General features: G+C 44.8%; 1 protein-coding gene across 1 annotated transcript in view; it reads right to left on the reverse strand.

Moving 5' to 3' along the window:
• The window catches only part of PLEKHG1 (pleckstrin homology and RhoGEF domain containing G1), a 99,371-nt gene that overhangs the window by 67,804 nt on the left and 5,794 nt on the right, over positions 1-25,773 (reverse strand). Inside the window, exon 2 of the mRNA XM_074990387.1 lies at positions 13,505-14,043. Coding sequence (XP_074846488.1) covers positions 13,505-14,043 — 539 coding nt within the window. The remainder of the gene's footprint in view (positions 1-13,504; positions 14,044-25,773) is intronic.

Raw genomic sequence — 25,773 nt, forward strand, 5'->3', positions numbered from 1 at the left:
CTCCTCCTCCCCACTGCGGCAGCAATAGCATGGCCTTGGGGAATGGGCCTGCACAGGTGGTGGTGGTTGTGATACCCTGGCCCCCTTGCTACTTGGTGGAGGACTCCCTTGGCCCTGGAGGGGCTTGCCTGGCCCTCAGACAGTGGAGTTGTGGCAACCCATCAGTCCCATGTCCTGGCCCCAGGGGCCATACACCCAACCCTGTGGCCAGGCTCCCCCCAATGGCCAAGGGGCCCTGGAGGATCCTGGGCACCCAGGGGTCCCTGCATGGGTGGGCCAAATGCCAGGTGCAGTCCATCCCTACCCCTGGTGCCCCTCCCCAGGCTTGCAGGTTGTGGTGCTGTCCATGGGAGGGGGTGCTAAGTGCCTCCCTGGGGGCTGTGGCTAGCCGGGATGCATCAGGAGGGAGCTGATGGCCATGTGGCCAGCTTGCTGCCAGCTGTGCTGGAGCAGCCCCACCCCGGTCCAGGGTGTCTGAATCACTGTTTACCTACCTGAGGATCCCTTGAGGGATGGCCTAGGTAGAGGGGGGCCTGGGCTGACGAGCCAGAGGGATCGCAATCACCAGGGCCCCCCTTCTCACCTGAGGATGTCTGAGGTCATTGGCCACCAGCTGGGGCTCCATCTCAGGCACCAATGTATCCAACATGGCCTCCAGCTCGGCCACATCCTCAGCCCCAGTAGCTGATTCAGTGCCTTGTAGTGGGGGCAGCCAGTGGGCACTGCCCCAGAGTGGTTGGGCATGTCCCAGGCTCGCGTGTATGCCTGTCACAGCTCCTTAACCTTCAACCTTACTTGGCCAGCCATGCAGGGCAGGGGGTGGGAGGGTGGCTCGGGGTGGACAGGCCTGCTGACAGCTAGATAAAAGCTGAAGCATTCTGGCCCAGGCCATGGGTGTGGAGGAGTTCTTCCTCATCCCCCACAGTCCTAGAAGGTCTTTATCTCCCCCTCACTCCAGGAGGGGGCCCTCCTCTTTGGCCCCAGCTAGCCTCTTGGGATCCCTCTGGAGGGGCATGGGGGTCCTGCACACTGGCCATGGGACCAGTGGGGTGCCTCGCTGGGTTCTGGCGTCACCAGGCAAGCGTGCTGCTGGAGGATCAAGAGGTTCTTGCAGCCAGCACACTCAATTTCCTGCCACAGGGTTTCTGGGTCCCTGCATCTTTAAACAAGGCCAGATACGCTGATCATGGAGCCCCACTTGTGCTGGCAGGGGCACCACGGAGGACTGCTCTTTTGAAAGAGCGGCCCACGGAGCATCTACACACACTTTCTTTTGAAAGATTTCTAAAGAATGCACTTGTCCTGAAAAGGGAATAGAAGAGTGATTTCGAAAAGTGGGCTGTGTTCTATTGAAATAATGCGTGTTGTGTGTATACACTCTGTTGAATGTTTCAAAAGAGCCCCCTTTTTTGAAAAAATATATCAAAAGAACTTGCTAGTGTAGACACTGCCACAGAGAGGGAAAAGGCCAAGTGGATTACTGTTTTTTACATCAGAGTTTTCCATTTACTATGGGAATACCAAGCAAGAGACAGGAACAGCCTTTGCCGTGAGAAATGCGATAAAGCAAATATTGTGTCTATCAGAAATGAAAGTATTTGTCAAGACTATTTAGTCCCGGCTTTATGTATTTGGTATGAGGTTAGCCTAGAACCAAAACTTAATGCACGTCTTAATTTGCATTTAGCATCTCCATTTTAAGCTTCACTCTGTTGGTTTAGAAAAAAAAGATACCCTTTGTTCTTGACAATATACTTTATTCTTACTGTAATTAGCCCTTCCCTGGGTTGAAATGACTATAACAAGAAGGAACCTTTTGCCCAGAGTGCAGGCTGTAGGAGACATATGAGTGTACATAGTTGGCCTACAATTTCAGTTTTATAGGATAATATGGAGTATAGGAAACATCTTAATTGAAACAATATAGAACAAGTACAATAAAAACATGTATACCTGCTCACAATTATTTTAGGATATTTTTATATAGCTTGTATCCAAAAGAGTTTTTTAAAAAAGTGTGCAAACTAAAAGGGCCCATTAAACCAATATGATTTTTGCTTCAGTAGACAAATATACTTTTGTTGATTCTTACAGCAAGAATTACACATGTAACTAGACCAGGGTATGTTTCTAAGATAGACAGCTCACCCTCCAATAATCTCAAATATGGATTACAAACATACTTTTAAAACACCAAAAATGGAAATAAAAATAGAAAAAAATTGATTATATAAAAATTTAAAATATACTCATTTCTAGAAAGAAATAGCAAGCTCCTGATTGGTTATTTTATAGAAAACATTTCGCACAGCAAACCATACAGGGTAGGATAATGTAACAGAATTCTACTGTAATTTACATTGGTAAAAAGCCAAAGAAACTCCACTGACTTCAAGAAGTTATTCTGAATTTACATGAGGGTAAGAGATTGATTTAACCTCAACTGGCCACCATGGATGTAGAGGCCCTCTACACCAATATTCCACATGAAGATGGACTACAAGCTATCAGGAATACCATCCCTGATGTTACCACAGCAAATCTGGTGGATGACCCATGTAACTTTGTTCTCACCCACAATTATTTCTGATCTGGGGACAACTTATACCTCCAGATTAGCAGCACTGCTATGGGCACCTGCATGGCCCCACAGTATGCTAACATTTTTATGGCCCCCTTAGAAAAACAATTCCTTAGCTCTCGTCCCGTTACCCCTCCTTTACTTACGCTACATCGATGACATCTTTATCATTTGGACCCATGATAAAGAAACTCTGGAAGAATTCCACAGAGATTTTTAACAACTACCAGCAATCTCAGCCTTGACCATTCCACACAAGAAATACATTTCCTGGATACCACAGTAGAAATCGCTGATGGTCACATCGACACCACCCTCTACCTGAAACCCACTGACCTACATGCCTCCAGTTTCCACCCTGTTCACACCACACGATCCATTGTTTACAGTCAAGCCCTTAGATACAATCACATCTGCTCTTATCCCACTGACAGAGACTGAAAACTACAAGACCTCTACCAAGCATTTATAAACTGAATTACCCATCAGGAGAAGTAAAAAAACAAAATGATGGGGCCAGACAAATACCCAGCAACTAGCTGATTCAAGATAGGCCCAAGAAGATCAACAACAGACCACCACTTATCACCTATAGCCCCCAACTCAAACCCCTGCAACACATCGTTAAAAATCTACAAACTATTCTGGGTCAGGCTGCTACACTCCAGAAGGCTCTAGGTGACAGGCCTGTCCTTTCCTATAGACAACCTCTTAACCTGAGATTCTCACCAGCAATCACAGGCTACACCACAGTAATACTAATCCAGGAACTACTTCTTGCAACAAACCCCACTGCCAACTTTGTCCACATATTTATTCTGGGGATACCATCAGTCGACCTAACCATGTTAGTCACAAGATCAAAGGCACATTCTCGTGCACTTCCAGGAACATTATATATGCTATTACATGCCAACAACGTCCTGGACACACTGAGAATTCATCAAAGAATAAATGGGACACAGAGCAGACATCAAGAAACTCAAAAGCCACAAGCTGATCAGCGAACACTTCAATACACTGGGCCATTCTGTTAAAGAACTGAGAATGTGTGTCCTGGAACATAGAGAATTTAACAACCGATTACGGCGAGAGATTTCTGAGTTAGAGTACACATTCCAATTCGACACATTAACAAGTGGCATGAACAGAGGCATCACCCACCTCATGCATTACAAGGACTGCTTCCCTTCCTTTGGTGCTCATAATTATCTCAGACCAGACAATTAACATCCCCTCACCCTTCTCCCCCTTCCTTCACTCCTATTTGATGTGTAAATTTTTACTGATGTTTGTTTTTTTTTGTTTGTTTGTTTTTGGTCCTCTGTATTTATAAATGTCAGTCTGTACTGGAAGTGAAATTGATCTGAAGAAATGGGTCTGTCTCACAAAAGCTCATGACTGAATAAATCATTTTGTTAGCCTTTAAAGTGCTACATTTGTGCTGCTTTGTTTTGTTGGAGTACAGACTAACGTGCTACCTCTCTGTTACTATTCAACATGAGAATACAGTTAGTCAAAACTCTCCGGGTCTTTATTTACAGTCATTCATCCTCAGGGAAGTCAATGAGACTGAGTAAGCATAAATAAAAATAAAATCTGACAAATTTTTCTCCATGGCTCAGTGCACCAGAAGTGAGAAAATTCATCAGAATAATAAACTTGTGCATGTAATACCACCTGTAATTAGAAAACTCTTCTGATTATAAATATTTTTAATAGCCAGAAATAAACTATATTTGCAGGTAATTTAAATTGCTCATCCAAATCTTTTCAAAACCTACTGAGCTATTTCTGGTCAGTACGAAAGGCAAGTGAGCTAATGGAAAATTAATCTTCTTATAACTGCATTTTAGAGTCTTACCTTTACTGAGAATTTTATCTTCCTAATAAGCAAGATATTGCATTATGAATTTTATTAGTCTGCTTTAAATCTAAACTGAATGGCTTTTCTCTCAGTAGGGAGCAAACAATGTGAAAGTGTCTGGCTGACCTCTCAAAGCAGGGAAAGCCACTTTCTAAAGCATTACACTGTTAATGGAAAAAATTAAATTGCTTAAACAGCACACACCTATCACCTGCATTCTCTCTTTTATGAAGGAGATTTAAAATAAATAAATAAACCCTGTCAGCAATCTTTCTGAGGCTCAAATTCTCTTGCAAAACAGAAACACCTATCCCTGAAAGTATTGTATTCCCCTGCAGCTTTGTGTGTATCCTTACACTGGCACATGCCTAGTCTTACAGGTGTTCAAGAAAATAAAATTTGTGATACTGGATATCAGGTTCACAGCAGCAGCTCCTCCCATACCCAGCTGATCCCAGTTACTAAGAAGCATTTTATTGTATCATAAAGCACAACAGATTTATGCCTATCTACTGGTGGGGGGCATAATTTCCCCCCACACAACTACATAAAAAGTCAACATTAGGCACCAAACTTAGGAGTCAAAATGGTAGCTGGCAAGAAAAAGACAGAAAAGAAAGGGCCTTGCCTAAATGTGGCTATATGTATTCTATTAAAATGAATGTAGTTTTCATAGTCTAGACAGGCAGAGCTTCCATTTATTATAGATCAAGCTGGTAGCACTAGTGTTCTTAAGGTTAGCTGAAACCAGGGGCTTGGTTTATGGTGGGTCACAGTCCATAAATGTAGAATTTAGGCCCACCCTTCCAACACTCCTTCCCTGGCCCCACTCCACTCTCCAGTTGGGGAGCATTGTCAGAGGATGGTGGCTTGCCCCACTCAGGCATACCCTGGCCAGAGCATCTATCTCTCCCCCATGCAAGGCTAGGTGGCCCCATTGGTCCTACTTCTTCTCCATCATTGCCCACCCAAGGTTGGGGCCCATTCACGTGTCTCATCAGGCTATATCATTGCCTAAAACTTCTTATTATGAGACCCTGTTTTCAATTGGTCATAAAATTTCGCCAAATATCAGTAATGTGGACTGAAATTTTACATTCTAAGGCCTTAGGCTAAATTTTTCTGGAAGTTTCAGCCCAAAGAGTTCAGACATATATGAGAAAAGTTCTGGTGAAAAACACACATTATTTTGCCCATGCTAAATTCTGATGAGTTTTCCTTTTAAATGCTGTAAATGCTCCCTGGCTTTGGAGCAGGGACTGGAAAGTTGGCAGGTCACTTTGTGCCAAGGATGCCCCCTTTGCCATCCTTGTGAAAATCTCCCTAAATCTGGGAAATTGCAGTTGTACATCCTCAGTACAAAGGTCATGTTATTTTACCAGCTAAAGGGGGACTGAGTCATGGATTCTAAAAAGGTGAGACTAGGACTTGTTGGGACTTGAATGACATTTGTGGTGAGAGGAGACTGTCTAGGTAAGGAACATAGGACTGCAAGGGAACTTAGTGGGCCATTAGTCCAGTCCCTTGCACTCAGACAAAAGTATTATCTGATGCATATTGGTCTACCTTGTTCTTAAAACTCTCTGTGAAAGACATTCCGGAACTCAGTAGGCAATTTAGTCCAGTGCTTAACTTATACTTAGGAATTTTTTCCTAACATCTAACCTAAATCTTCCTTGCTGTAATTAATACCCATTGCTTCTTGTCCTATCCTCATTGGTTAAGGAGAACAGTTTATCGCCATACTCTTTAGCATGAACTTTTATGTACATGAAGACTACCATCATGGTCCCTCTCAGTATTCTCTAGACTAACACCATTTTCCCCCACCCTTCCCTCCAAATCTTCCCACGTGGGTCATATTTTCTAAACCTTTCATCAGTTCTGTTGTGCTCCTGTGGATTTCTCCAATTTGTCCACATCTCTCTCTGAAGTCGGGTGCTTAGAACTGAACACAATAACTACAATGGGGCCTTATTAGTGATGAGCAGAATGGAAGAATTGTTTCTTGTGTTTCAGTTACAACTCCTGCTCAGACATCCAGATACATGTTTCCTTTCTTTGCAAAAACATTACATTGTTGATTCAGATTTCATTTGTGATCTACAATAACTTCCAGATCCTTTTCTGCAGTATTCCTTTCTAGGCAGTCATGCCATGTTTTGTATTGCTGCAATTGATTATTCCTTCCTCAATGTAAAACTTGCATTTATCCTTATTCAATTTCATCCTGTTTTAGACCACTGCTCCAGTTTGTCAAGGTCATTTTGAACTCTAATCCCACCCTCCAAAGCACTTGCAACCCTTCCCAGCATGGTATCATCCACAAACTTGACAAGTGTACTCTCTATGACATATAATCATTGACAAAGCCACTGAATAAACCAGGCCCCAGGACAGATCCCTGAGAAACCCCACTCAATAGTCTCTGCCCACTCATGCATCTGAGGAAGCGGGTCTTTACCCAGGAAAGCTTATGCTCCAAGCTTATGTTAGTCTATAAGGTGCCACAGGACTTCTTGTTGTTCTCAAAGATACAGACTAACACAGCTACCTCTCTGATACTCATCACCTCACAGTAAGTTCATCCAGGCTATATTTCTTTCGTTTGTTTATAAGAAGGTCCTGTAGCAACAGCAAAAGTCTTACTCAAGTGGAGCAATATCACATGTACCTCTTCTATCCACAAGGCTTATTACCCTACCATAAAGAATAGGCAGAATGGGAAATGGGCAGAAAAGTCACTATATACTCCAGAGCCTCAATGGAATTCAAGGGTTCTGAGCTGCATCATTCTGCTGCTGTCAGTGACTATCTGTGAAACCCTTTCATCCTATCTGGAAAAGTGCTGTGTCCCCCTCTAGAGCTGGTCCACAGAGGATGATAACCAACTACTGCTCCCAGTTAGTCTGTTTGCTGAAATTGTAGACGTCCATGCTGTGGATCTAAAGTTCCAACCCTGCTGGAGACTCATGTTGTAGGTAACATGATATCACATGATGGAATTTGTTTTGTTTTTGGTTTTTTTTTCAGATTATTAACAAATTGGTCACAAAAATCTGTATTCAAAGATTCTTAGTATTACAAGTCAGGCAGTCAAATGCTAGGAAATGCCAGCATGAAGGCTGTCTGTGCAACCTTAATTTGGCTCCTTGTGACTACATATTATTGTACAGCATGTGATCATGTAATTAAATACTATTTTTTTCCTTTGTACCCCTGCTTTAATGAGCACGTGAAATGGCTCTGCTGAGGGTTATTTATGATTGTGTACTGAAGGAGACAGTTGTATGTAGAATCCCTTCTCCATTTGCTGAAGAAGTTGGAAGAGGTACAGTAATTACTATAAAACAACACATATGTATAAGGGGTATCAAATGAAGGCTCACATTAATTCTGCCACTTTCTAAGTCTTAATAAGTCTTGGTTCTTTTGCCATAGTTTGTATATGTGCACACGCATTTGTAATAAGTACATTTGGCACTCAGCATATTAAGGTCTGACTTCTAGCTACTATCACAATGTTTGTTTAGAAAGAATAGTCACTAGTAGCAAAAAGAGTAACAGCAAAACCATCCAATTCTTCAGTTTTCAAAATACTCTAGCACTAGTTGCTCATTGTGAGTGAATTGTTATTTGTCTTACCTTTTTAATTTAATCAACTTTTGGACAAATTATGCTTCAGACGGGAAAACTCTCTTTCCTTTCTGCTTCCTTGTGTTGTGGGGAATCATTGGAGATCTATGCTGCAGTCACAGTGTCACATGATTAAATATACTTTTCTCATCCACCCTATCATCTCTCTACTTTAGCATGCTAACTGCAACTTTCTTAAATTCCCTAAAAAAATTACAGGGGCAAAAAGGGAGTACTCTGGAAATATTACATAGTTCAGTTGTATCCCAAGTCTAGCTATCATCATGTTTGTATAGTGAACTTCAGTCAAACATTTTCATAGCTCTAAACTGGTCTAAGCTGGTGTAATTTCACATTACACATTCATACAGTACAGTCACCTGCAACAAAGATTTTCACAGGCTGGTGCTAGCACACACATTTCAAAGTCTTAGAAACAAAGTCTGGGAAAAAGGTTTCCTTTAAGCATATTTCCATTTCATATTAGAGAATGCCAAAGTTCAGGACATGATGAAATCCCCACTATTTCATATATAGACATTATAGAATAGACAGAATTCGTACTCACAGGCTTATCTTTGAGCCAGGAGTACCCTATTTTCAAACAGATAAATTGGAAAGCTTCCTGTTTTCTCTGCCTGCCCCACAGCTGTCTTTCCCCTGGAACCCCACCACCGCCCCTCATCATTTTATAGCCCTTTAGTTTCAATTTGCTCATATTCTGATAGGGTACTTTTTTTCCCCTACCCAAGCCTCAGAAGTTCAGTATACTTTCTGCTCTGTTCACACGAGTCTTGCTGCTCTTTTTTACACCCCTGGCAACCCCATTAAACTGTGTGCCAGTTTTTCCCATATTTCTTACTCCCTCCTTACTCTTTTTCCTCAATTCTGTCTCTATTTTTTTCTCCCATGATTTATTCTTTTATTTCCCTCCAACTTTACACTGGTTAGTTCACTCCCCTTTCCTCAAACCTTCCGAATGCTGAGAAAGGGTCTTAACATAAAACATAATATGCATTAGGAGTTTGGGATTTTTACCCTACACTTCAGTTACACCTTTATAACTTTCACTTCACATACCCTGTCCTTTGCCCCTTCCTTAGTTTTCCTTTTCTCTTTCGCCCCCTATTTCCTGTTAAAGGACTAGACAGCAATCCATCTTTGTGGTAGCATGTGTTATGTGCTTCCTCCTGTCATGGACCCACCCCCATGCTTTATAGGAAATGAGATATGAACATGCACAATTCAGAGATGCTTTGGACAAAATGTGTCTTGTGACCTATTGTTTTCAAAGGTATGATCTGCTGGATCAGGAAAGCCTATTTTTGTGCTTGAATTTATATGTATTCTCTACATATTTGTGTTCCTAATACTTGTCTCTGTGAAGACCTCAACAGGAAGTATGCCTACCTTATTATGAAAGTATGGCTTCTGAGAGGATAGCAGTACTTAGCCAACAAAACGCCTTTAATGGGTGTCAATCCACATCTGAAGAACTTTGTTGTCAGGTTCAAACCAGTGAGTAGGCAATGGATGATTGCCTATAAGGACTGGAGGGGTGACTTTGCTCATGTAACAATCTGCCCATCTTGGGGAATACGTTTACACAAAAAGAACAATGGAATTCACTCCACAGGGGGAAGATATAAAGTGAGCCTGGGAATTCCTCCATCTTATGTCTTCAGCCTGCCTGGGAAAAAGCCTGGCATACCCTAAGGGAAGGAGAGAAATAACTTTACACTAAAATTAAGACCCAAGTCAAGGTAAGACTATTCCTAACCTGAAGCTTTCACCTGATATAAAGGCAACTGTTCAGTGCAACAACTCACAAGTAACTAGATTCTTAGGGGAATAGAATCAGCTCTCTCATTTGATTTGGTAACTCACTTTGGCTACAGTTACACTTGCAAGTTTTGCCAGCAAAACCCTGGGTTTGTCGACAAAACTTGTGGAGTGTGCACACAAAACAGAATTTGTCAACAGTATACCAACAAAACACAGCACTTTTGCTGGCAGCATTCTGCCTCAAAGTTTTGAGGCATCACACTGCTGTCGGCAGATTCTGTTGACAAAAAAGTTGTGTAGACACTCGGGGGGGAAGGGGCTTTTCTCGACAGGGCATCCACAACAATGCGCAGCCCTGTCTACTGTGCTCCAGGGTGCCTGTTTTGTTGAGAGGGCAGCCTGGCTGCTTTGTTGACAGAGCAGAGTGCTCTCCCGATCGGCTTTTGTGTGTTGTTGCAGCAGTTTTGTCAGGAAATCTCTTCCAACAGGGAATTCTGTTGACAAAGCACTGTAATGTAACCATAGCCTTTGATCTGCTTGTTCTCTATAATTAGTTAATCCTAACATTTTGCCTAATAAAAATGGTTTTGTTTATGATCAAGCCCAGTGTAAATTGTTATTACCCAGGGAGGGCTACCATGGTGCACATCTCCCTTTCATTGATGAAGGAGGCTTACCTAATGAACCCTCCTGATGCAAATATTTTGCACGGAGAAAGATGGATTTATTTGGGGGTTTGATTCTGGGGGTGGATTCTCCTGGGTGCTCTGCAGGGAGACCAGTAACCCCAACATTGGGCCTTGGCTGAAGAAGACCACTGCATCTGGCTTAGCAGGACAGGGTGGTGGGGAGCCCCAAAGGCCAAGACAGTGCACGAGCGGCATGATTAGCACACCAGAGAACATCCTAAGGGGTCTTCTGGGAGCACACCACACCCAGTCACACTCCCCATTTAAATTTGGCTCCTCAACAAATCAACAGGCTCCGAACCTCTATTGGACACTTATGGAAAGCTGGAGGCTAATAAGATCATTGCTTCACTGTGTGACCAGTAGGCACTGAACTCCTCAGAGTTTGGAAGGCTCATACAAATGACCAGCTCTCCAAGGATTGTGCCCTTTTTTCTCTTTGTGATGCTTAAGCTACTAGTTAGGCAAATTCGCATGGCATCATTGAGGTCTTGTGGATGAAGGTGGTGGGGGGATCAGGGACAGGGTCATGTACAATGGTTTACCACAAACACCACATGCGTAGAGAGGGCAATGGGGTCCCACTGTTGTCCAGTTATCCTTATTATTGGAAAGGGGTTTCTTTCCCCTGATGGGACCTGCTCCTTTGTAGGTAAACAAAAATTCCCTTGCAAATTTGACACCATCAATCAAGAACTGAAAACAGACTGGGAGTGGCTGGCCAACAACAAAAGCAGTTTCTTCTCTCTTCATATTCGCACCTCCATATTAGCTGTTGGAAGTGGCCACATTCTCTCTGCCTGAATTGACCTAGTCAACTCTGGCTTTCCTCTTGTTTGGTACTCCTTTCATTTCATGTGCCTATATATTTAGGCCTGCCTCTGGAATCTCCTCTACGTGCACCTGACAAAGTGGATCTTTGCCCACGAGAGCTTATGCTCCAAAAAATCTGTTAGTCTATAAGGTGCCACAGGACTACTACTTGGTTTTCTTTAAATCCACTGTTTGGTATTTTGACTTTCAACTCATCATCCAAAACCCACATCGCTGTGAAGACTTTTTAAGGTCAGATGTTCTAAATTATAGGAGTATCTATAACTCCTCACCTGTTAGAGACACTCCTGAGGAGCAAGTGATGGCACTTTCTTAACTTTACGATGTATCTAATTTACTCAGCATTTGGTAATGCTTATGCTGCGCTTTACAGGGATTTATTGGTCATTCTAAATTTAATTGTTTAATTTAGTTCCAGATCAGCTTTATTTTAGATGCCTTGTGTTGCATGATATTTTACTGTGGGGGGCGGGTATAAACGTGTGCAGAGAGGAATGGGTGAAAGGGGCAAAAGGGAAGAGCAGGTCATGTTTACTGAATCCATCCTATGCTACCTGAGTAATGGCTGTACATAGGATGACTTGGTTTAGCACTAGTACATTCTTGCTTTAAATACAAAAATGAAATCTGAATAACTGATTTTAATGTAATCCCACCAGTCATAGAAAACAACTTAATTCTCCTATAAAAGGCTTGTGTGAGGTTTTTTTTGAAGACATGAATTGGTATAATCTAAGCCCCACTAATCATCCACACCCGCTACTCTTCTAGATCCTTTTTGCTTTTTGTCAGTAACAGGCCACCTTTTCTTTTCTAGATTACTGATGTATTCAAACAAATAAAGAGTTGCCTAAAGCTACACCTGATAAAGTTACTAGACTAAACATTCAGGTCCTGTGAAATCTTGTTGTTGTTGTAAACCTATACATACAGGTTAGGAAGTCAAAAAGAGAGGTCATTTTAATAAACAGGTAAAGTGCACAGGTGCAATGCTCACTGGCATGGTATAAGACAGAATTACACACAAAGCCCTAGAAAGCTGGCCACAACGATCGTTTCTGAGTAGCTGGAAAGAGACAACAAAGCATATTATCTTGCTGCGGGCCTGGCAAAATCTCTTTGAAGTTGGTGGGTATAAGCGTCACCTGTAAGCTCCTTTACAGAACAGACAGCCGAAACAATAAGGCTATCTTCCCAAAATACAGGCCACATGCAAGGCTGGAGAAGAAGGTGAGCCATATGGGCCAAGGGACTTCCAAGGGGGTGATACCAAAATGCAAGGGTGGGAGATTGACTGAACAGCAGTTGCACTTCTGCGTGTGTGCATGCAGGTGCAGAAGACAGGAAAACCACAGAAACAGGAAGGGATGGCAGCAAAAAGCCAAGGACAGCCAGACAAAAGATTTGTAGTACGATTATGAGAAAAAGCAAAGAGAATTTTTTTGTAAAATGTTTGGTGAAAAGAGGCTTGGAATGCTGAGCCAAGTTACTATCTCCTGTTGTCTAATTCTTACTGTGTTCAGGGAAACAGGACTTTAAGTATGTCCTCTCCAAGCAAATGGGCTAGCATCAACCAACTTCTATCCTCCACCACCAGTTTTTCTTCCTAATAGGAGCAACCAACAAGATTCTGAATATACTGGCTAGTTGCTAAGGTTACCAAAGGTAAAAATATTAAACAGGAAGATTTTTTGTTGTTTTTATTACTAGTTAATTAGAACGAGTGAATTTATGTTCATCTATCAAAGATGCTACAAATGCAAACAGGTATTATGATGTTGTATGTGTTCCTTTATAAAGAAGGAAGAGCTCTGTAGAAGCTCAAAAGTGTCTGTCTCACCAATGGAAATTGGTCTAATATTACTCCCCCCACTACTCACTCCCAGTTCTCTCTCTCATATTCTGCGACTAACACGGCTACAGCAACGCTGCAGACATTTATGAAAATACTTCAGTAAGTTTACATGCAGGCCCTAACAAGTTGCCAGTGCTGCCTGCAAAATTTATGCACCCCAGTTTTTAGATCACAAGCCCTTCTCTTTGTGCATCATCCCTATAGAACTCTCCTGTGATACAATGAATCAAATAGGTACTTCTAACTGAGCCACGTACCTTTACAATGCTCTTCAAATCCTGCACATACGTCCTTTCAGTCTCCAGAACTTCTTGGACAACTCTATCAACATAGAGAAGCTTTGGACTTGTGGGCTCCGTGACCAAGGGCATGGCACAATTTTTGTTTGTTCCCTTACTGTCCGCTTTCCTAAGTGTGCTCGGCCTTTTTTCAAAGCTTTCCTTGGTGTTCTGTTGCTCTGTGGAATTCTCTCTTTGTAGCGGGTTGCTGGAAAGTCGGCTGGCTGGTGTCAGCTCTAGTTTTATTGCTCCTGCTTCCTTATCCTGATTAAACAAACCCAAATGGCTGTTTGAAGCTAAGGTCATTCTGCTGCCAAAGGAACAGTGGCTATCCCTGGAGGAGACAGAGGAGGATGTGGAACTAAAGCTGACAGGACGGTCGCTGTCTGACATTTCCATGGTATTTATTCCACGGTAGTGGAAGGGTCTGTCTCCCCCACACAAGTCGTCTTTTTTTGTCCTGGGGCCAGGACCCTCTGTCACACCCGGTAAGACATCAAGAGGCAAATGATAGTGATCTGAAAAATAAATAAGTGTTTTCACTTTTACAGTAACTCATAATACAAAGTCACCAACTGACATCTAAAACCACATTCACACAAAAACACACAAAACAAACGCAAATCTGTTTTTCCACAGACAACTGAAACAGAAGGTTTTGAAGAGCCAAATGGCAGTCACTGTGATGTAATCTAATATCTTGCACCACTAGGTCAATGGTGTTAACATGGCTAATCCTTGTTGCCATTCACCAGTGGTTTGATGGCCTGCGTGAAAACAATTTGGTGGTCAGATCAGACAAGAAAATGCAGTTTCCACAAAATCAAGATGTCCAATGAGAAAAAAAAATGATTTTGGTGAAAACTGAATTTTCCTGTAGGAAAGCTTAAGTGAAATATTTCATTTTGGATCAATTCCACCCGAAGTGGAATGTTGTTAGGTTGAGCTGACTCCAAAATTTTAATGTGGAATCAGTTCAATAAAACATTCATCTCCTTTTGCACCTATCAGTGCATTGCCTCATCAGAGTTGTAGTTCAGGCCTGCATTCTTACGGGCGGAGGTCCCTAGAAGATTACATCACTGATCATGCAACACAAATTTCCCTCTGGTCTAGTTCTTTGTGATGCATCATTTGAGAAACACAAACTGGTCCAGGGGCCTACGCCACAGGCATGGGGGCCTCAAAGTACAGATTCCATGCACTGAGAAAGTGAAGTTTAATAGAGAAGTGTGAAGAATTTCACGCCATTTCAAACACACATACATTATTGGAATGTGTTGGAGGTGGGGCTGGTTTGAAGTCTTTAACTATTCTACTTTGATCAAAAATATTGAAACAATTTCTGATTTTTTAAAGAATTTCTAGCTTTTGAAACGTCAAAATTTTCATTTCGGTTTGTCATAAAAGTGAAATGCTGAAATGTACAAATTTCCCCAATAGATGAATGTGCTAAATTTCACTCCACCCTCAACTTAATTCACAAGGCAGTTGTCAGTCTCAGGTTGACAAGAAACGAATGAGTTTGTGAATTAAATTTTCCTGCTCTCCAGATCTCCAGAAGTGGACCTTTCCCACGAAAGATCACCACCTAGTAAATAGTAGTTAGTCTAAGGTGCTACAGGGACTGCTTTTTTTTTTTTGTTTCCTACTCTTGAAACTGTGGTCAGAATTGAGGCACTTGGCCTACAGGAAATACACTTTTACTGCCACTACTTATACCGCACTTGGTCTGTTGATAGTCTGAACCTCATTCAGAGAATGCTTGACTGGCAACTGTGGCAAATAAGCACAAAAAACTCTTCAAAATACATAAAAGTTGGTTGTTCTGTCTTGTCTATAATGTACTCTGCTTTCTGATATTATATATGTGTGTACATCAACACTGATGGGTGTTGATGTGTATCAGAGGAGTTTGGCCATTAATGACCGAGGCCTGATCATTCTCTCATTTACACAGCCTTAACTCCATTGTCCTCTTTCATACTTGCAAGGAAACAAAGGACCAGATCTTAAGACTATGCTGTCTTCCCCCATCTTCTTGCACATAACATTCTCTTGCTTTCCTTGAATAAGCTATTAGAGCAAGTGCAAACTCCACAAAGAGCAATATAAAAGGAAAGATATTTCTTGCAGCAAAATATTTTAACTCTAAAGATTATTTTTCCCATCAAGGCAGCAAAAGCGGTCATCCACAATTTGGGTTAGTAAAATTGATGTAAGAAATGTTAATAGACCTTTTAAAAATCTATATTTACAGACACATGATGTAAGTAAAATTCAACATGGCCTTTTTAAAGCTTTCATAATGTTCTCATTGCTTCCTTCATAAGGCTTTTAAAACAACAAGAATTAGTTACCTTAGTTAAAATGCACTTCCTCTTAAAAACCTACAGAAGCATCAACTTGGCAAACACAAAAGTGCTCAGGATACCTGAAAGTAGCATTACCTGTACGTAGGACACATCTGACCAAAGATTATATGTTTTCAGAAAACTCATTAAAAGGTAAACATGCAGCACCATGTAAAAGTATGCTACTGAATGTTGTACAAAGCACACCAAGTAAGCCATTTACCCCTGAAAGATCTTGGTTTGTTTTATCCTCTCTCCTGCTCCCTGGAAACTATTTTTTCCTTCTAATTAAAATTCTTAGTACTTTTACAGCCATGTATCTTTCTGCAGTTCGGCTTTACAGAGGTGTATCGGACCTTTAAAAAAGAAAAATCAAAAGTAAGTAGTCCTAAAGGTAAGTGATCTCAGAACTTCATGCTGAATCCATGAAAAATCTCAATGGTTCTACACGATCTCAGTGCAGGAATTACAAGTCATCCCAGGCTTCAGGTGGATTCAGAGTCTACAAACAATCTGCGAATCTCAGCAAAATTGCGTGATAGGCTTGACTGGAGATCTGAGTTTAAAAGAAAACCAAAAAAGCAGTTCTGTTTCTGTTGCTTTTATATTCTATTTCAAACATTTTGCACAGCTGAAATTGCTTTTAAATTGTGCTCACATAAGCTTAGGCTGCATCTACACCACAGTTCTGTTTCGAAAGAACGCATTTCGAAAGAGAACATTGAAAGAGCGTCTTTCGAAACGGAGAGTCCACACGCACCAGTGGGGACCAAAGGTTCAGTCAGTTCTTTCGAAAGGCCTCCTGCACGATTGCGAAAGAGAGCATCCAAACATGCCAGGGCGCTCTTTCGAAAGAGCAGGGGCAGGAAGCGCCATGAGCAGGGTCACATGGTGGACAAGCCCTTCTGGGAATGCCCGCCATCCCCTTAAAGGGCCCCCCCCACGTACCTCAGCATACACATGCCGAGGGCCAGCAACCCTGTCCCCAGGCAGAGCAAGAGCACAAGAAAGAGAGAGAGAGAGAGAGAGAGAGAGAGCCATCGGAGGTTGCATCTCAGGCCCCCATGGACCCTGAGCAGCAACCCCCCTCCATCGTAGCCATGGCCAGCATCCTGGCCATGGTCCTGGCCGCCATGCTGCACTGGCTCCGGGTGGCCACCACTATAGCCACCCTCCTGGATGCCATTCTCAGGGTGCAACGTCCCCAGCCAGTCCCATGGGTCATCTGCCACCTGTGAAACTTCCCCACAAGCAGCAACTGGTGGGACTGGCTGCTGCTGGAGGACTGGGGCAACAACCAGTGGCTACAGAACTTCAGGATGACCAAGGGGACATTCCTGGAGCTCTGCCACTGGCTCGCCCCAGTCCTCCAGCACCGGGACACACACCTGAAGCCAGCGCTCCCCCTGCACAAAAGGGTGGCCATTGCCCTATGGAAGCTGGCCACCCCGGACAGTTACTGATCCGTCGGCCACCAGTTTGGGGTGGGCAAAGCCACTGTCAGGGCTGTCCTCATCGAGATAAGCCATGCCCAGCTCCTAGACTGCATGCGGGGGGGCAGCCTGGCGACACGCACTGCTGGGAGAAGGGCAGGCACCCCGGGGACGGGCACGGGTAGGCACCCCGGGGACAGGGGTGTCGATGGGGATGGGCACGGGCGGACAAGCTGCACCCCATCCCGCGCTCATGAACGTGCCCCCCTATGTCCTGCAGGTCATCTGGGCAATCAACAAGGTGCTCCTGAGGCAGCTGGTTCGCACTGGGGACCTGGACACCATCCAGGGATTCCAGGAGCTGGGCTTCCCCAACTGCTTCGGGGCCCTGGATGGCACCCACATCGCCATCTGGGCCCCGGAGCACAGCCGTGGGGCCTACGTGAATCGCAACGGCTACCACTCGGCGGTCCTGCAGGCCCTGGTCGATTCAAACAGCCAGTTCAAGGACATTTACATGGGCTGGTCTGGCGGCGTCCATGACGCGAGGGTCTTCAGGAACTCAGGGCTCAGACATTGTATGGCCAAGTGAACCTTCATCCCCTGGCGGGAGTTTCCCATCGGGGACACAACGATGCCGCCCTGCATCATGGTGGACACAGCCTACCCCCTGCAGGCCTGGCTGATACGGCCCTATACCAGGCACACCCAGCCAAGCCAGGACCTTTTCAATGAGCCCAGAACACCGTGGAGCAGGCATTTGGCTGCCTCATGGAATGTTTTAAGATGCCTCTACACCAGGCTGGAGATGGGCCTCCCCAACGTCCCAGTGGTGGTCAGGGTCTGCTGTACCCTCCATAATCTAGTGGAGGAGAAACATGAGCCCTACATGCAGGGGTGGGACACTCAGGCGGGACACAGGTATGAACAGCCCCCTGCCGCCCCGTGCCACCAGGACGGAGTGCATGTAAGGGAGGCCCTGCTCCAGGCCTTTCAGCGGGGGCCACGGTAACTCCCTCACCCTACGTGCTCCCCCCCCCACCTGCACCCTGCACACACACACGCACACACCCCAGCACCCATGCATGGGGGACACATGCTAAATCATAAAATAAACATTTTACTTTGAAGAACTGTGCCCCTCATTTTCTAGGGGAAACCATATACATACTGGGGGAGAATAAGTAGGGAGAACTATTTACATGTGTGGAAGGAGCATGAAAAGGGAGAACTATTTACATGGGAGGGGGTAGGGTGAACAGGGAGCCTGGGTGGAGGGCTTCACCCCTCCACAGGGCTCGATGGCCAGAAGCCCCGTTGCCCATGCCCGCCCCTTCCTCCTTGGGTCTGGGGGCCCCACTGGGGCCAGGCTGGGGCTGGCAGCACAGGGAGGTGGGGTGCGGCTTGGGCACAGTCCCCACGTCTGTGCCGGGCTCGGCATGGGGGAAGGAGGGGCCGGGGCCTTGACCTCTAGCTGGCTGGCCCTGGCCTGCAGTGTGGGACAGACAGCTGAGGCTGGCCGGGGGGAGGTTTGAAGGGAGCAGGACCTCAAGGTCCGTCTCCTCAGGGGTGGGGGGTGTGGGAGAGGCAGGAGGAAGGGGGATTGGGGCAGGAGGGGACGGATGTGGGGGGGGGATGCACAGGTGATGGGGGCATGGAGGATGGTGGAGGGGCAATGGGGGGCGTGGGTGTGGGAGTGGCCTGTGATGGAGCGGCAGCAGGGGCACCGTGGCCAACCACAGACTGGGTGAGGGGGGCCAGGTTGGATGCCACCCGGTCCCAGGCCTGCCGCTCCATGACAAGCCACTCCCACATGACACCCGTCAGCTCCCACAGGGCGGCCATGTTCCCTGCCTCCTCTTCCCCAGCCTGGTGCCTTTGGCGGAGGGACCGGCGGTGGCCCTGGGCTGTCCCCATCCAGGGCCTGGGCTGCTCCCCCTCACCCTCCATGGTCAGGGTCCCCAGGCCCATTGTGGGCTGGTCCAGCTGCTGGAGCTATGGAGACATAAGGGGAGAGGAACCAGCAATTAGTTCTGGTGAGGGACCCCCTGAATGCCCAGCCACCTCATCCCAGCAGTCCTACAGGGACTGCATCCGGGGTTCCCCATCTAGGCTGTGGGAGCGCTCGCTCTCCCCTGTCCCCCTCGGTCCCTCTGCAGCCTGGCAGGCCGTGGTACTGTCTGGGCCACATGGTGCTGAGTGCCACGTGTCGGCCTTGTGAGGCCGAGGTGGTGGGGGCCGTCTGGCCCACCCATGCCATGGGACTGATGTCCCCATGGGGGGGGCTGCAGCCACCCTGGGCAGGATTGTGCGACCCCTACCCCAGCCCAGAGGCCGCCTGCCTGCACAGTACATACCTGTGGGTCCCTCCAGAAGCTTGGGGGAGGTGCGATCTGAGGGGACTTTCATGATGAGGGCCCCCTCACTTGGGCCCTCATCATCGCTGGTGTCTGGGATCCATGGTGGCCACCTGCAGGTGGCTGGAGGTCTGGGGCGGTCCTCCCCGTCGGTCTCTGTCCCCTCCTGCTCTGGCTCCATCAGTGGGGTCTGCCACGTCAAGGAACGTGGCCGGGGGTCCTACCTCCTTGACCCAAGGAGGTGGTCGAGATCTTTAAAATACGGGCAGCTGGTGGGCGCTGCCCCGACCACCTGACCGTGTCCCAAGCTCGACAGTAGGCCTACCGGAGCTCCTCCACTTTGGATCTCGCCTGGTCTGGGGTCTGAGTAGGGTGACCCCTGCCAGTGAGGCCCTTGGCAAGCCACTCAAACACGGCTGCATTTTGGCACCAGACCCCCATCTGCTGCAGGACCCCTTCATCTGCCCAGAGGGTGAGGTGGTCCTGCAGCTCAGCGTCGGTCCAGGAGGAGGCCCGGGGCTTGGGAGGCCGGCTCCCCTCCTGGGAGGGCTCTCCAGTGTCCTTGGGGGGCCCTGGGGTGGGCAGGAGTCGGCGCACTGGCCATGGTGCCAGGGAGGCCAGTAGGCGGGCTGGAGCATCGCCATTGCTGGATGGCTGGGCAGCAGCATGAGCTCCCTGCTGCCTGCATGCTCTCAACGTCCTACCTGAGGGTTTCTGGGAGCCTGCGTCCTGAAATGCAGCCAGACCCTGGAGCACAGAGCTCCGCTTCTGCTGGGAGCAGCACCGCTGCCTGCCACCTGATCGCGGCCATGGAGGACCTGCTCTTTCGAAAGAGCAGGCCACGGAGCGGCTACACTTGCTCTCCTTTGAAATTGTCTTTCGAAAGTGGGAGCTTTTCCCATCCCGGGAACGTAGGACCGACTTCAAAAGAACGGGGGAGTTCTTACAAAATTAATTTTGAATGAGCGCCGTGTCAGTGCAGACGCTCTCCAGCTTCTTTTGAAAGAACTCAGTCTTCCAATCCTAATTTTGAATGTACTTGCTAGTGCAGACACACCCTTAGAGACTAGCCATAACAACTACTGGAACCACTGAAGTTCCATGCTTAGGTTCTTCTAACATTCCCACCACCATTTTCCCCCACTGTGAAAATTTTCGCCATTGTGAGGTAGAACATTATCCCCATTTTTCAGATGGAGAACTAAGGAATAGAGAGACTAACCTCTTTGTCCAGGGTACATGAACAATCTGTTGGAAAAGGCCAAGAACTGAATGTACTTCATTGCCATAACTATCAGCCCATTCTTCCTCCCTCGGTGAAGCTCAGAATTCTGCCTTTTGTTGATTGCAGTTCCCTTTTCAATAGATTGTTGTAATTGTCTACCTCCTGACTGGCCAAATAATCTCAAAGGTTTTAACAACGGGAAAAGATTGCCACCCCAATAAAAGAAAATGTCATATATTACTGTGAACACCTCAAAGAACATGGTGACCTCCCTCAAAATCCCGTCTCCCTCAAACTTTTCTTCATAATGAGCAAATTAATTTTTTTCAAATACACTGAGGGTCTGGCTTACAGAGTTGCTGAGCACCCATCAGCTCTCAAAGACATTATCTGGCCATCATGTTTTCTCTGTACTCCTGAGGCAAACAAAGCTGTACTCTAATGCTTTAATCACATCATTATTGCTCACACAAGGTCTTCTGAGAAGTATATGCTTACCTAAGCATTATATACTTTCACCTATATTTGACCCAGTGTGTTACTTGTTACTATATTTTGTTGTTTACTGAAACTTTTGCAACAACAGGTTCAAAAAAACAAAACAAAACAAAAAAAACAACTCTTTTGGAAGAGTTGAATAATAGTAAACTCTTGTTTTGCTGGTATTTGATTAACCAGCACACTCGAATAACCGGCACGACTCACAGTCAGGCAGAGCTGATCAGCAGACATTCGGCAAGAGCACGGAGAAGCAGCATCAGGACTGGGGTTTGTACAGAGTATGAGCGCAACACACTGGGAGATGTGGGTGGCAGCCCACCCACTGCTGCCATGTGTCCCTCTGAGCTGTGTCTTAGTACAACCAGCAGGAGAAGCGGTGTCAGGGCTGGGGTTTGTACACAAAAAAGGGAAAGCAATGCCCTGCCCCGCCCCTCCCCCCCCCCCCCCCCCGGGGAGGGGGCCAGCCATCTCAGTGCTGCCCTGCATTCCTCTATGTTGCTCTGAGTGCAGCCAGAAGGATCCTCTGCTTTCCCACCCAGTGTGAGTACTCTTTGTTATCCAGAATATTTAATTATCCGGCAACCTCCTGGTCCCATAGATGCCAGATATCAAAGAGTTAACTGTACTGAATGTGTGTTTTGAAAAGCTATCAACCTGAAATTTGCACATTTGAATAGAGGAATAACTAATTATGTGTTAGTTCAGCTAAGAAAGGAGGATAATTACATATTTGTCCACACTGATGAGGAAATGTGCTTGAGGACCAAGGATTTTTTTGTTGATAGCTTTCCATTAACTTAGTTAGGTTTCCCAAATCAGTCTCGCTGACTTCAGAAAAATATATGCATCCCCTACCAACAGGCAACTGGTATAACTAGTTACAAAGCTTAGAGAGAAGACAGATAAAGCAAATATCATAACATGACTAACGTTTCCAACTACCATTTATTAAAATTTTCTTGCTCAGATACATCAACTGTCATCTGCTCCATTTCTTTAATACATAATCCTCTGTATGTTTTAACAGAGTGCATGTACAATAGCCATGAAAAGGTATCCTTTTATTTTGTCTATTTCCAGTGCCATAAGCCATATTTTTGGCTTTTCTGAACCCCTCCCCCCATTACATAGTAAAACACAAAACCACCTAACGTAATTTTACATACAAGCAAAAAGTAAGCCTTTGAGTGTTGTTTATTCCTCACTGTTTACTGAATTTATGGATATATTACACATCAACCAGCAACTTGAATTTTACTATTCAAAATGTCCATTGTTCATATGAAATTAAATTTCAGTTATAATCTACACAATCACTGTTTGCAGAAATCAGTCTTTGATTCAGCTGCTCTGAAATTTCAGCTAATAAAGATAACAATGCTAGAGAACATCTTAGAATTTTCAGTTATGGTTTTCATTAAAAGCTTTTAATAATAAAAAAAGGAATTGGTCTATGCTGTATGAGCTCAGAAGTTTTATTCAACCAACCTGCTGAGCACATTAAATTTGAAATTAAGTGGGGGGGGGGGGCTGAGAGAGAGAGAGAGACTGAAGTTTTCCATTTGAAAGAGGAATACAAGTTACAGTAAAGAGCATTAGCTGAAAAGATGCTACTATTTACAAAAATACATTTGTCTGATAAAGGCATTCTCTACTACGAATACTTGTAAAGTGACAAACAGTCCTTCGTGGGAAAAAAAAATTAAAAAATAACACACACACACCCACACACAATTATAAAATATTAAAGTTTGGGATGCTCAAAATTTAGCTTTTAACTTCATTACTGAGCCCTTAATATAAATGCACACAAACACAGTATCTACTACTAAATACTGTTTGTGTACAAAATCACATTGCCAAGACAGTAGCTGCAGCATAAGCACATAATACCCTCATGTACAGCAGCTATCCAAGCACTTGAACTGAACTTTAAGCAACAGAAATCCCATTTATTAGAGATCACAAGAAAAGGGGAGGAAACAAAATCCATCAAGTAGCTTGCCTCCATAAATTAATCTCCTCACTGTGCCCTATTAAAGTAGAATAGCCTTCTGTCATATCAGAGCACACTAATGTTCCAGATCATTGTTGTAAGGGAAAATCCTCTGCGACAGTATCTCACCACTGTGGAATGTCTCTGGCTCCTTACACAGTGACTGAACAAGTCCTCTCTGTATCTCCAATGCTCTATGAACAACTCACAACCTACCTGTGTAACAGAGAATAAATGCATCCTCTGCCTTCAGCTGCTGCAGAATTACCTCACTGGGCACTTAGGTAAAATGAGAAGCTCTCACTAGTCTGTACAACTCCTTCAGTAGAAATATTGCATGAGTCAGCTTTTCTATATAAAAACCCTATAAACAAAGGCCTCACAGAAACCTGATTCACAACTTTCTCACTGCCTTTTTCCCAGTGTACCCACCAGAGCCTTCAGCACTGCTAAGAGCATTAAATGAAACATGACATCATTCAATTCAGGAACAGGACAATAGACAACACTGTCGGTAACTTTAAAATGCACACTTCACTGAGCAACACCCTGGAACATTTATTCTTTCAGGAACAAGCCTGTAAAAACACCAAATACAACCCACACTTCCACAGCACATCTTATACTTCACCCTTTAATTCACTAGATGATATTGATAAGCATGCAAAGTAAATAAATCAACTTGTGCTAGCAATTCCATAGTGACAGAGAGATAACCGTGTTCCATGTTCTTGTGCTCGAAATTCCATAGTGACAGAGAGATAACCGTGTTCCATGTTCTTGTGCTCGAAATTCCATAGTGACAGAGAGATAACTGTGTTCCATGTTCTTGTGCTCGAAATTCCATGTGAATTTGGGCTGCTAAAGGATCATTGTGGATCTCATGGTGGTTCTACCACAGGTCCAGAAAAAGCTTTTGGATTCTGTAAAATCTTAATATTTTTAGAGTTAAAAGATTCTTAGAAAATTAAGGCTATGTCTACACTTCCAGGAAGATCGACCCAGATTCCAGAGTTTAATTTTGCGTACCTGGCAGAGACGTGTGAAATTGAAGTATCTGGGATCAGCAGGCAACCCCTATACTGCTCAGTATGACAAGGATTAAGGGAAGTCAGTGGAAGAAACTCTCCTGTCAACCTGTGTGTGTGGATGGCCAGGTAAGTCCATTGCTGATAAGTCAATTCTAGCCACACAGTTGCTAGAATTGTGTCTCTGCAGTCAACCTACCTGCCTAGTGTGCACCAAGCCTAAGAAACCCAAGCTGATTGGCCAGCACTGGATAGGGATGATACAGAGCAGGACAGAAAGGAGACTGGTTCGGGGACAGGAAAACAGATAGGAAAAAGCACGGGGAAGAGTGGAACGAAGGAGAGAGAGAAAGAATAAAGAAAATAAGGACAAGAAAAGGTAAAAACAGAAAATAGAAAAACAAAGCAAAAACAAAAAAAAAACACTTAGGGGGAGAAGTGGAGTTGAAAGTGGAGAAGAACAAGAAATAAGATACGACTCAGAACAGGGCAATATTTTTTGGCCATACAAATTAACACAAGGCACAAAACACAATGAGCTGGGAGAGTGGAAGAAAGCATTAGAAGGGGCACAATGGATACATCCTGATATCCCTACTGTTTCCCTTTGTTGTGTCATATCTAGATTTAATCTGACGGGGAGAATAGGTTGGTATTGCCTGGTGAAGGAGAAAAGGAGGACCACAAGCACCCTTTTTCTCTTCCTCTAGCACATCCCTTCCTGTGGCCAGCATCACCTCCTGACTTAGTCCCACCTTGACTGGGGCCCCAAGTTTTCCATACTATAAGCCTGGACACTATTCCTGGCTCTTTGACTTTGAAAGATTTAGTGTTCTCCATGCCAGGTGAATGGAGGCTTTTAACTGTTCTCAAATTGCCTGTGAGTTCTGCAGTGCCACACTCTCCCCTGTTCTGCCTGCACTGGATGACTAGCACCAGTAAAAGCATTTAAACACTAATCATGAATAGTAACAGAGAGGTAGCTGTGTTAGTTTGTATTCTAACACAACAAACCAGCAGTCACGGAGCACTTTAAAGACTAACAAAATGATTTATTAGGGTGATGATACAGACCCACTTCGTCAGGTCTAGCAACTTTGCATTGGCCTAGCAGGAGGAGTGAAGAAAAGCTGCAAAACTGAAGAGGCCGTAAGGTGAATCTCTCTCCCACACTTTGGAGGGCCAGCAGAAATCAGTTGAGTTTCCAGCTGGAAGCACCTAATTCTCAGAATGGGCCACAGAGAATATATTGATGGCAGCAGGGTCAATTCTGGCCTGCATAAGCCTTTGAAGCCATGTCTTATGCTCAGAAATTCCTCCTTCTCTTTGTGTGTCAAATGACCTCTCCTCCATT

This window comes from Carettochelys insculpta, chromosome 3 (genome assembly GCF_033958435.1).
Source record: "Carettochelys insculpta isolate YL-2023 chromosome 3, ASM3395843v1, whole genome shotgun sequence".
In the NCBI taxonomy this organism is placed as follows: domain Eukaryota; kingdom Metazoa; phylum Chordata; order Testudines; family Carettochelyidae; genus Carettochelys; species Carettochelys insculpta.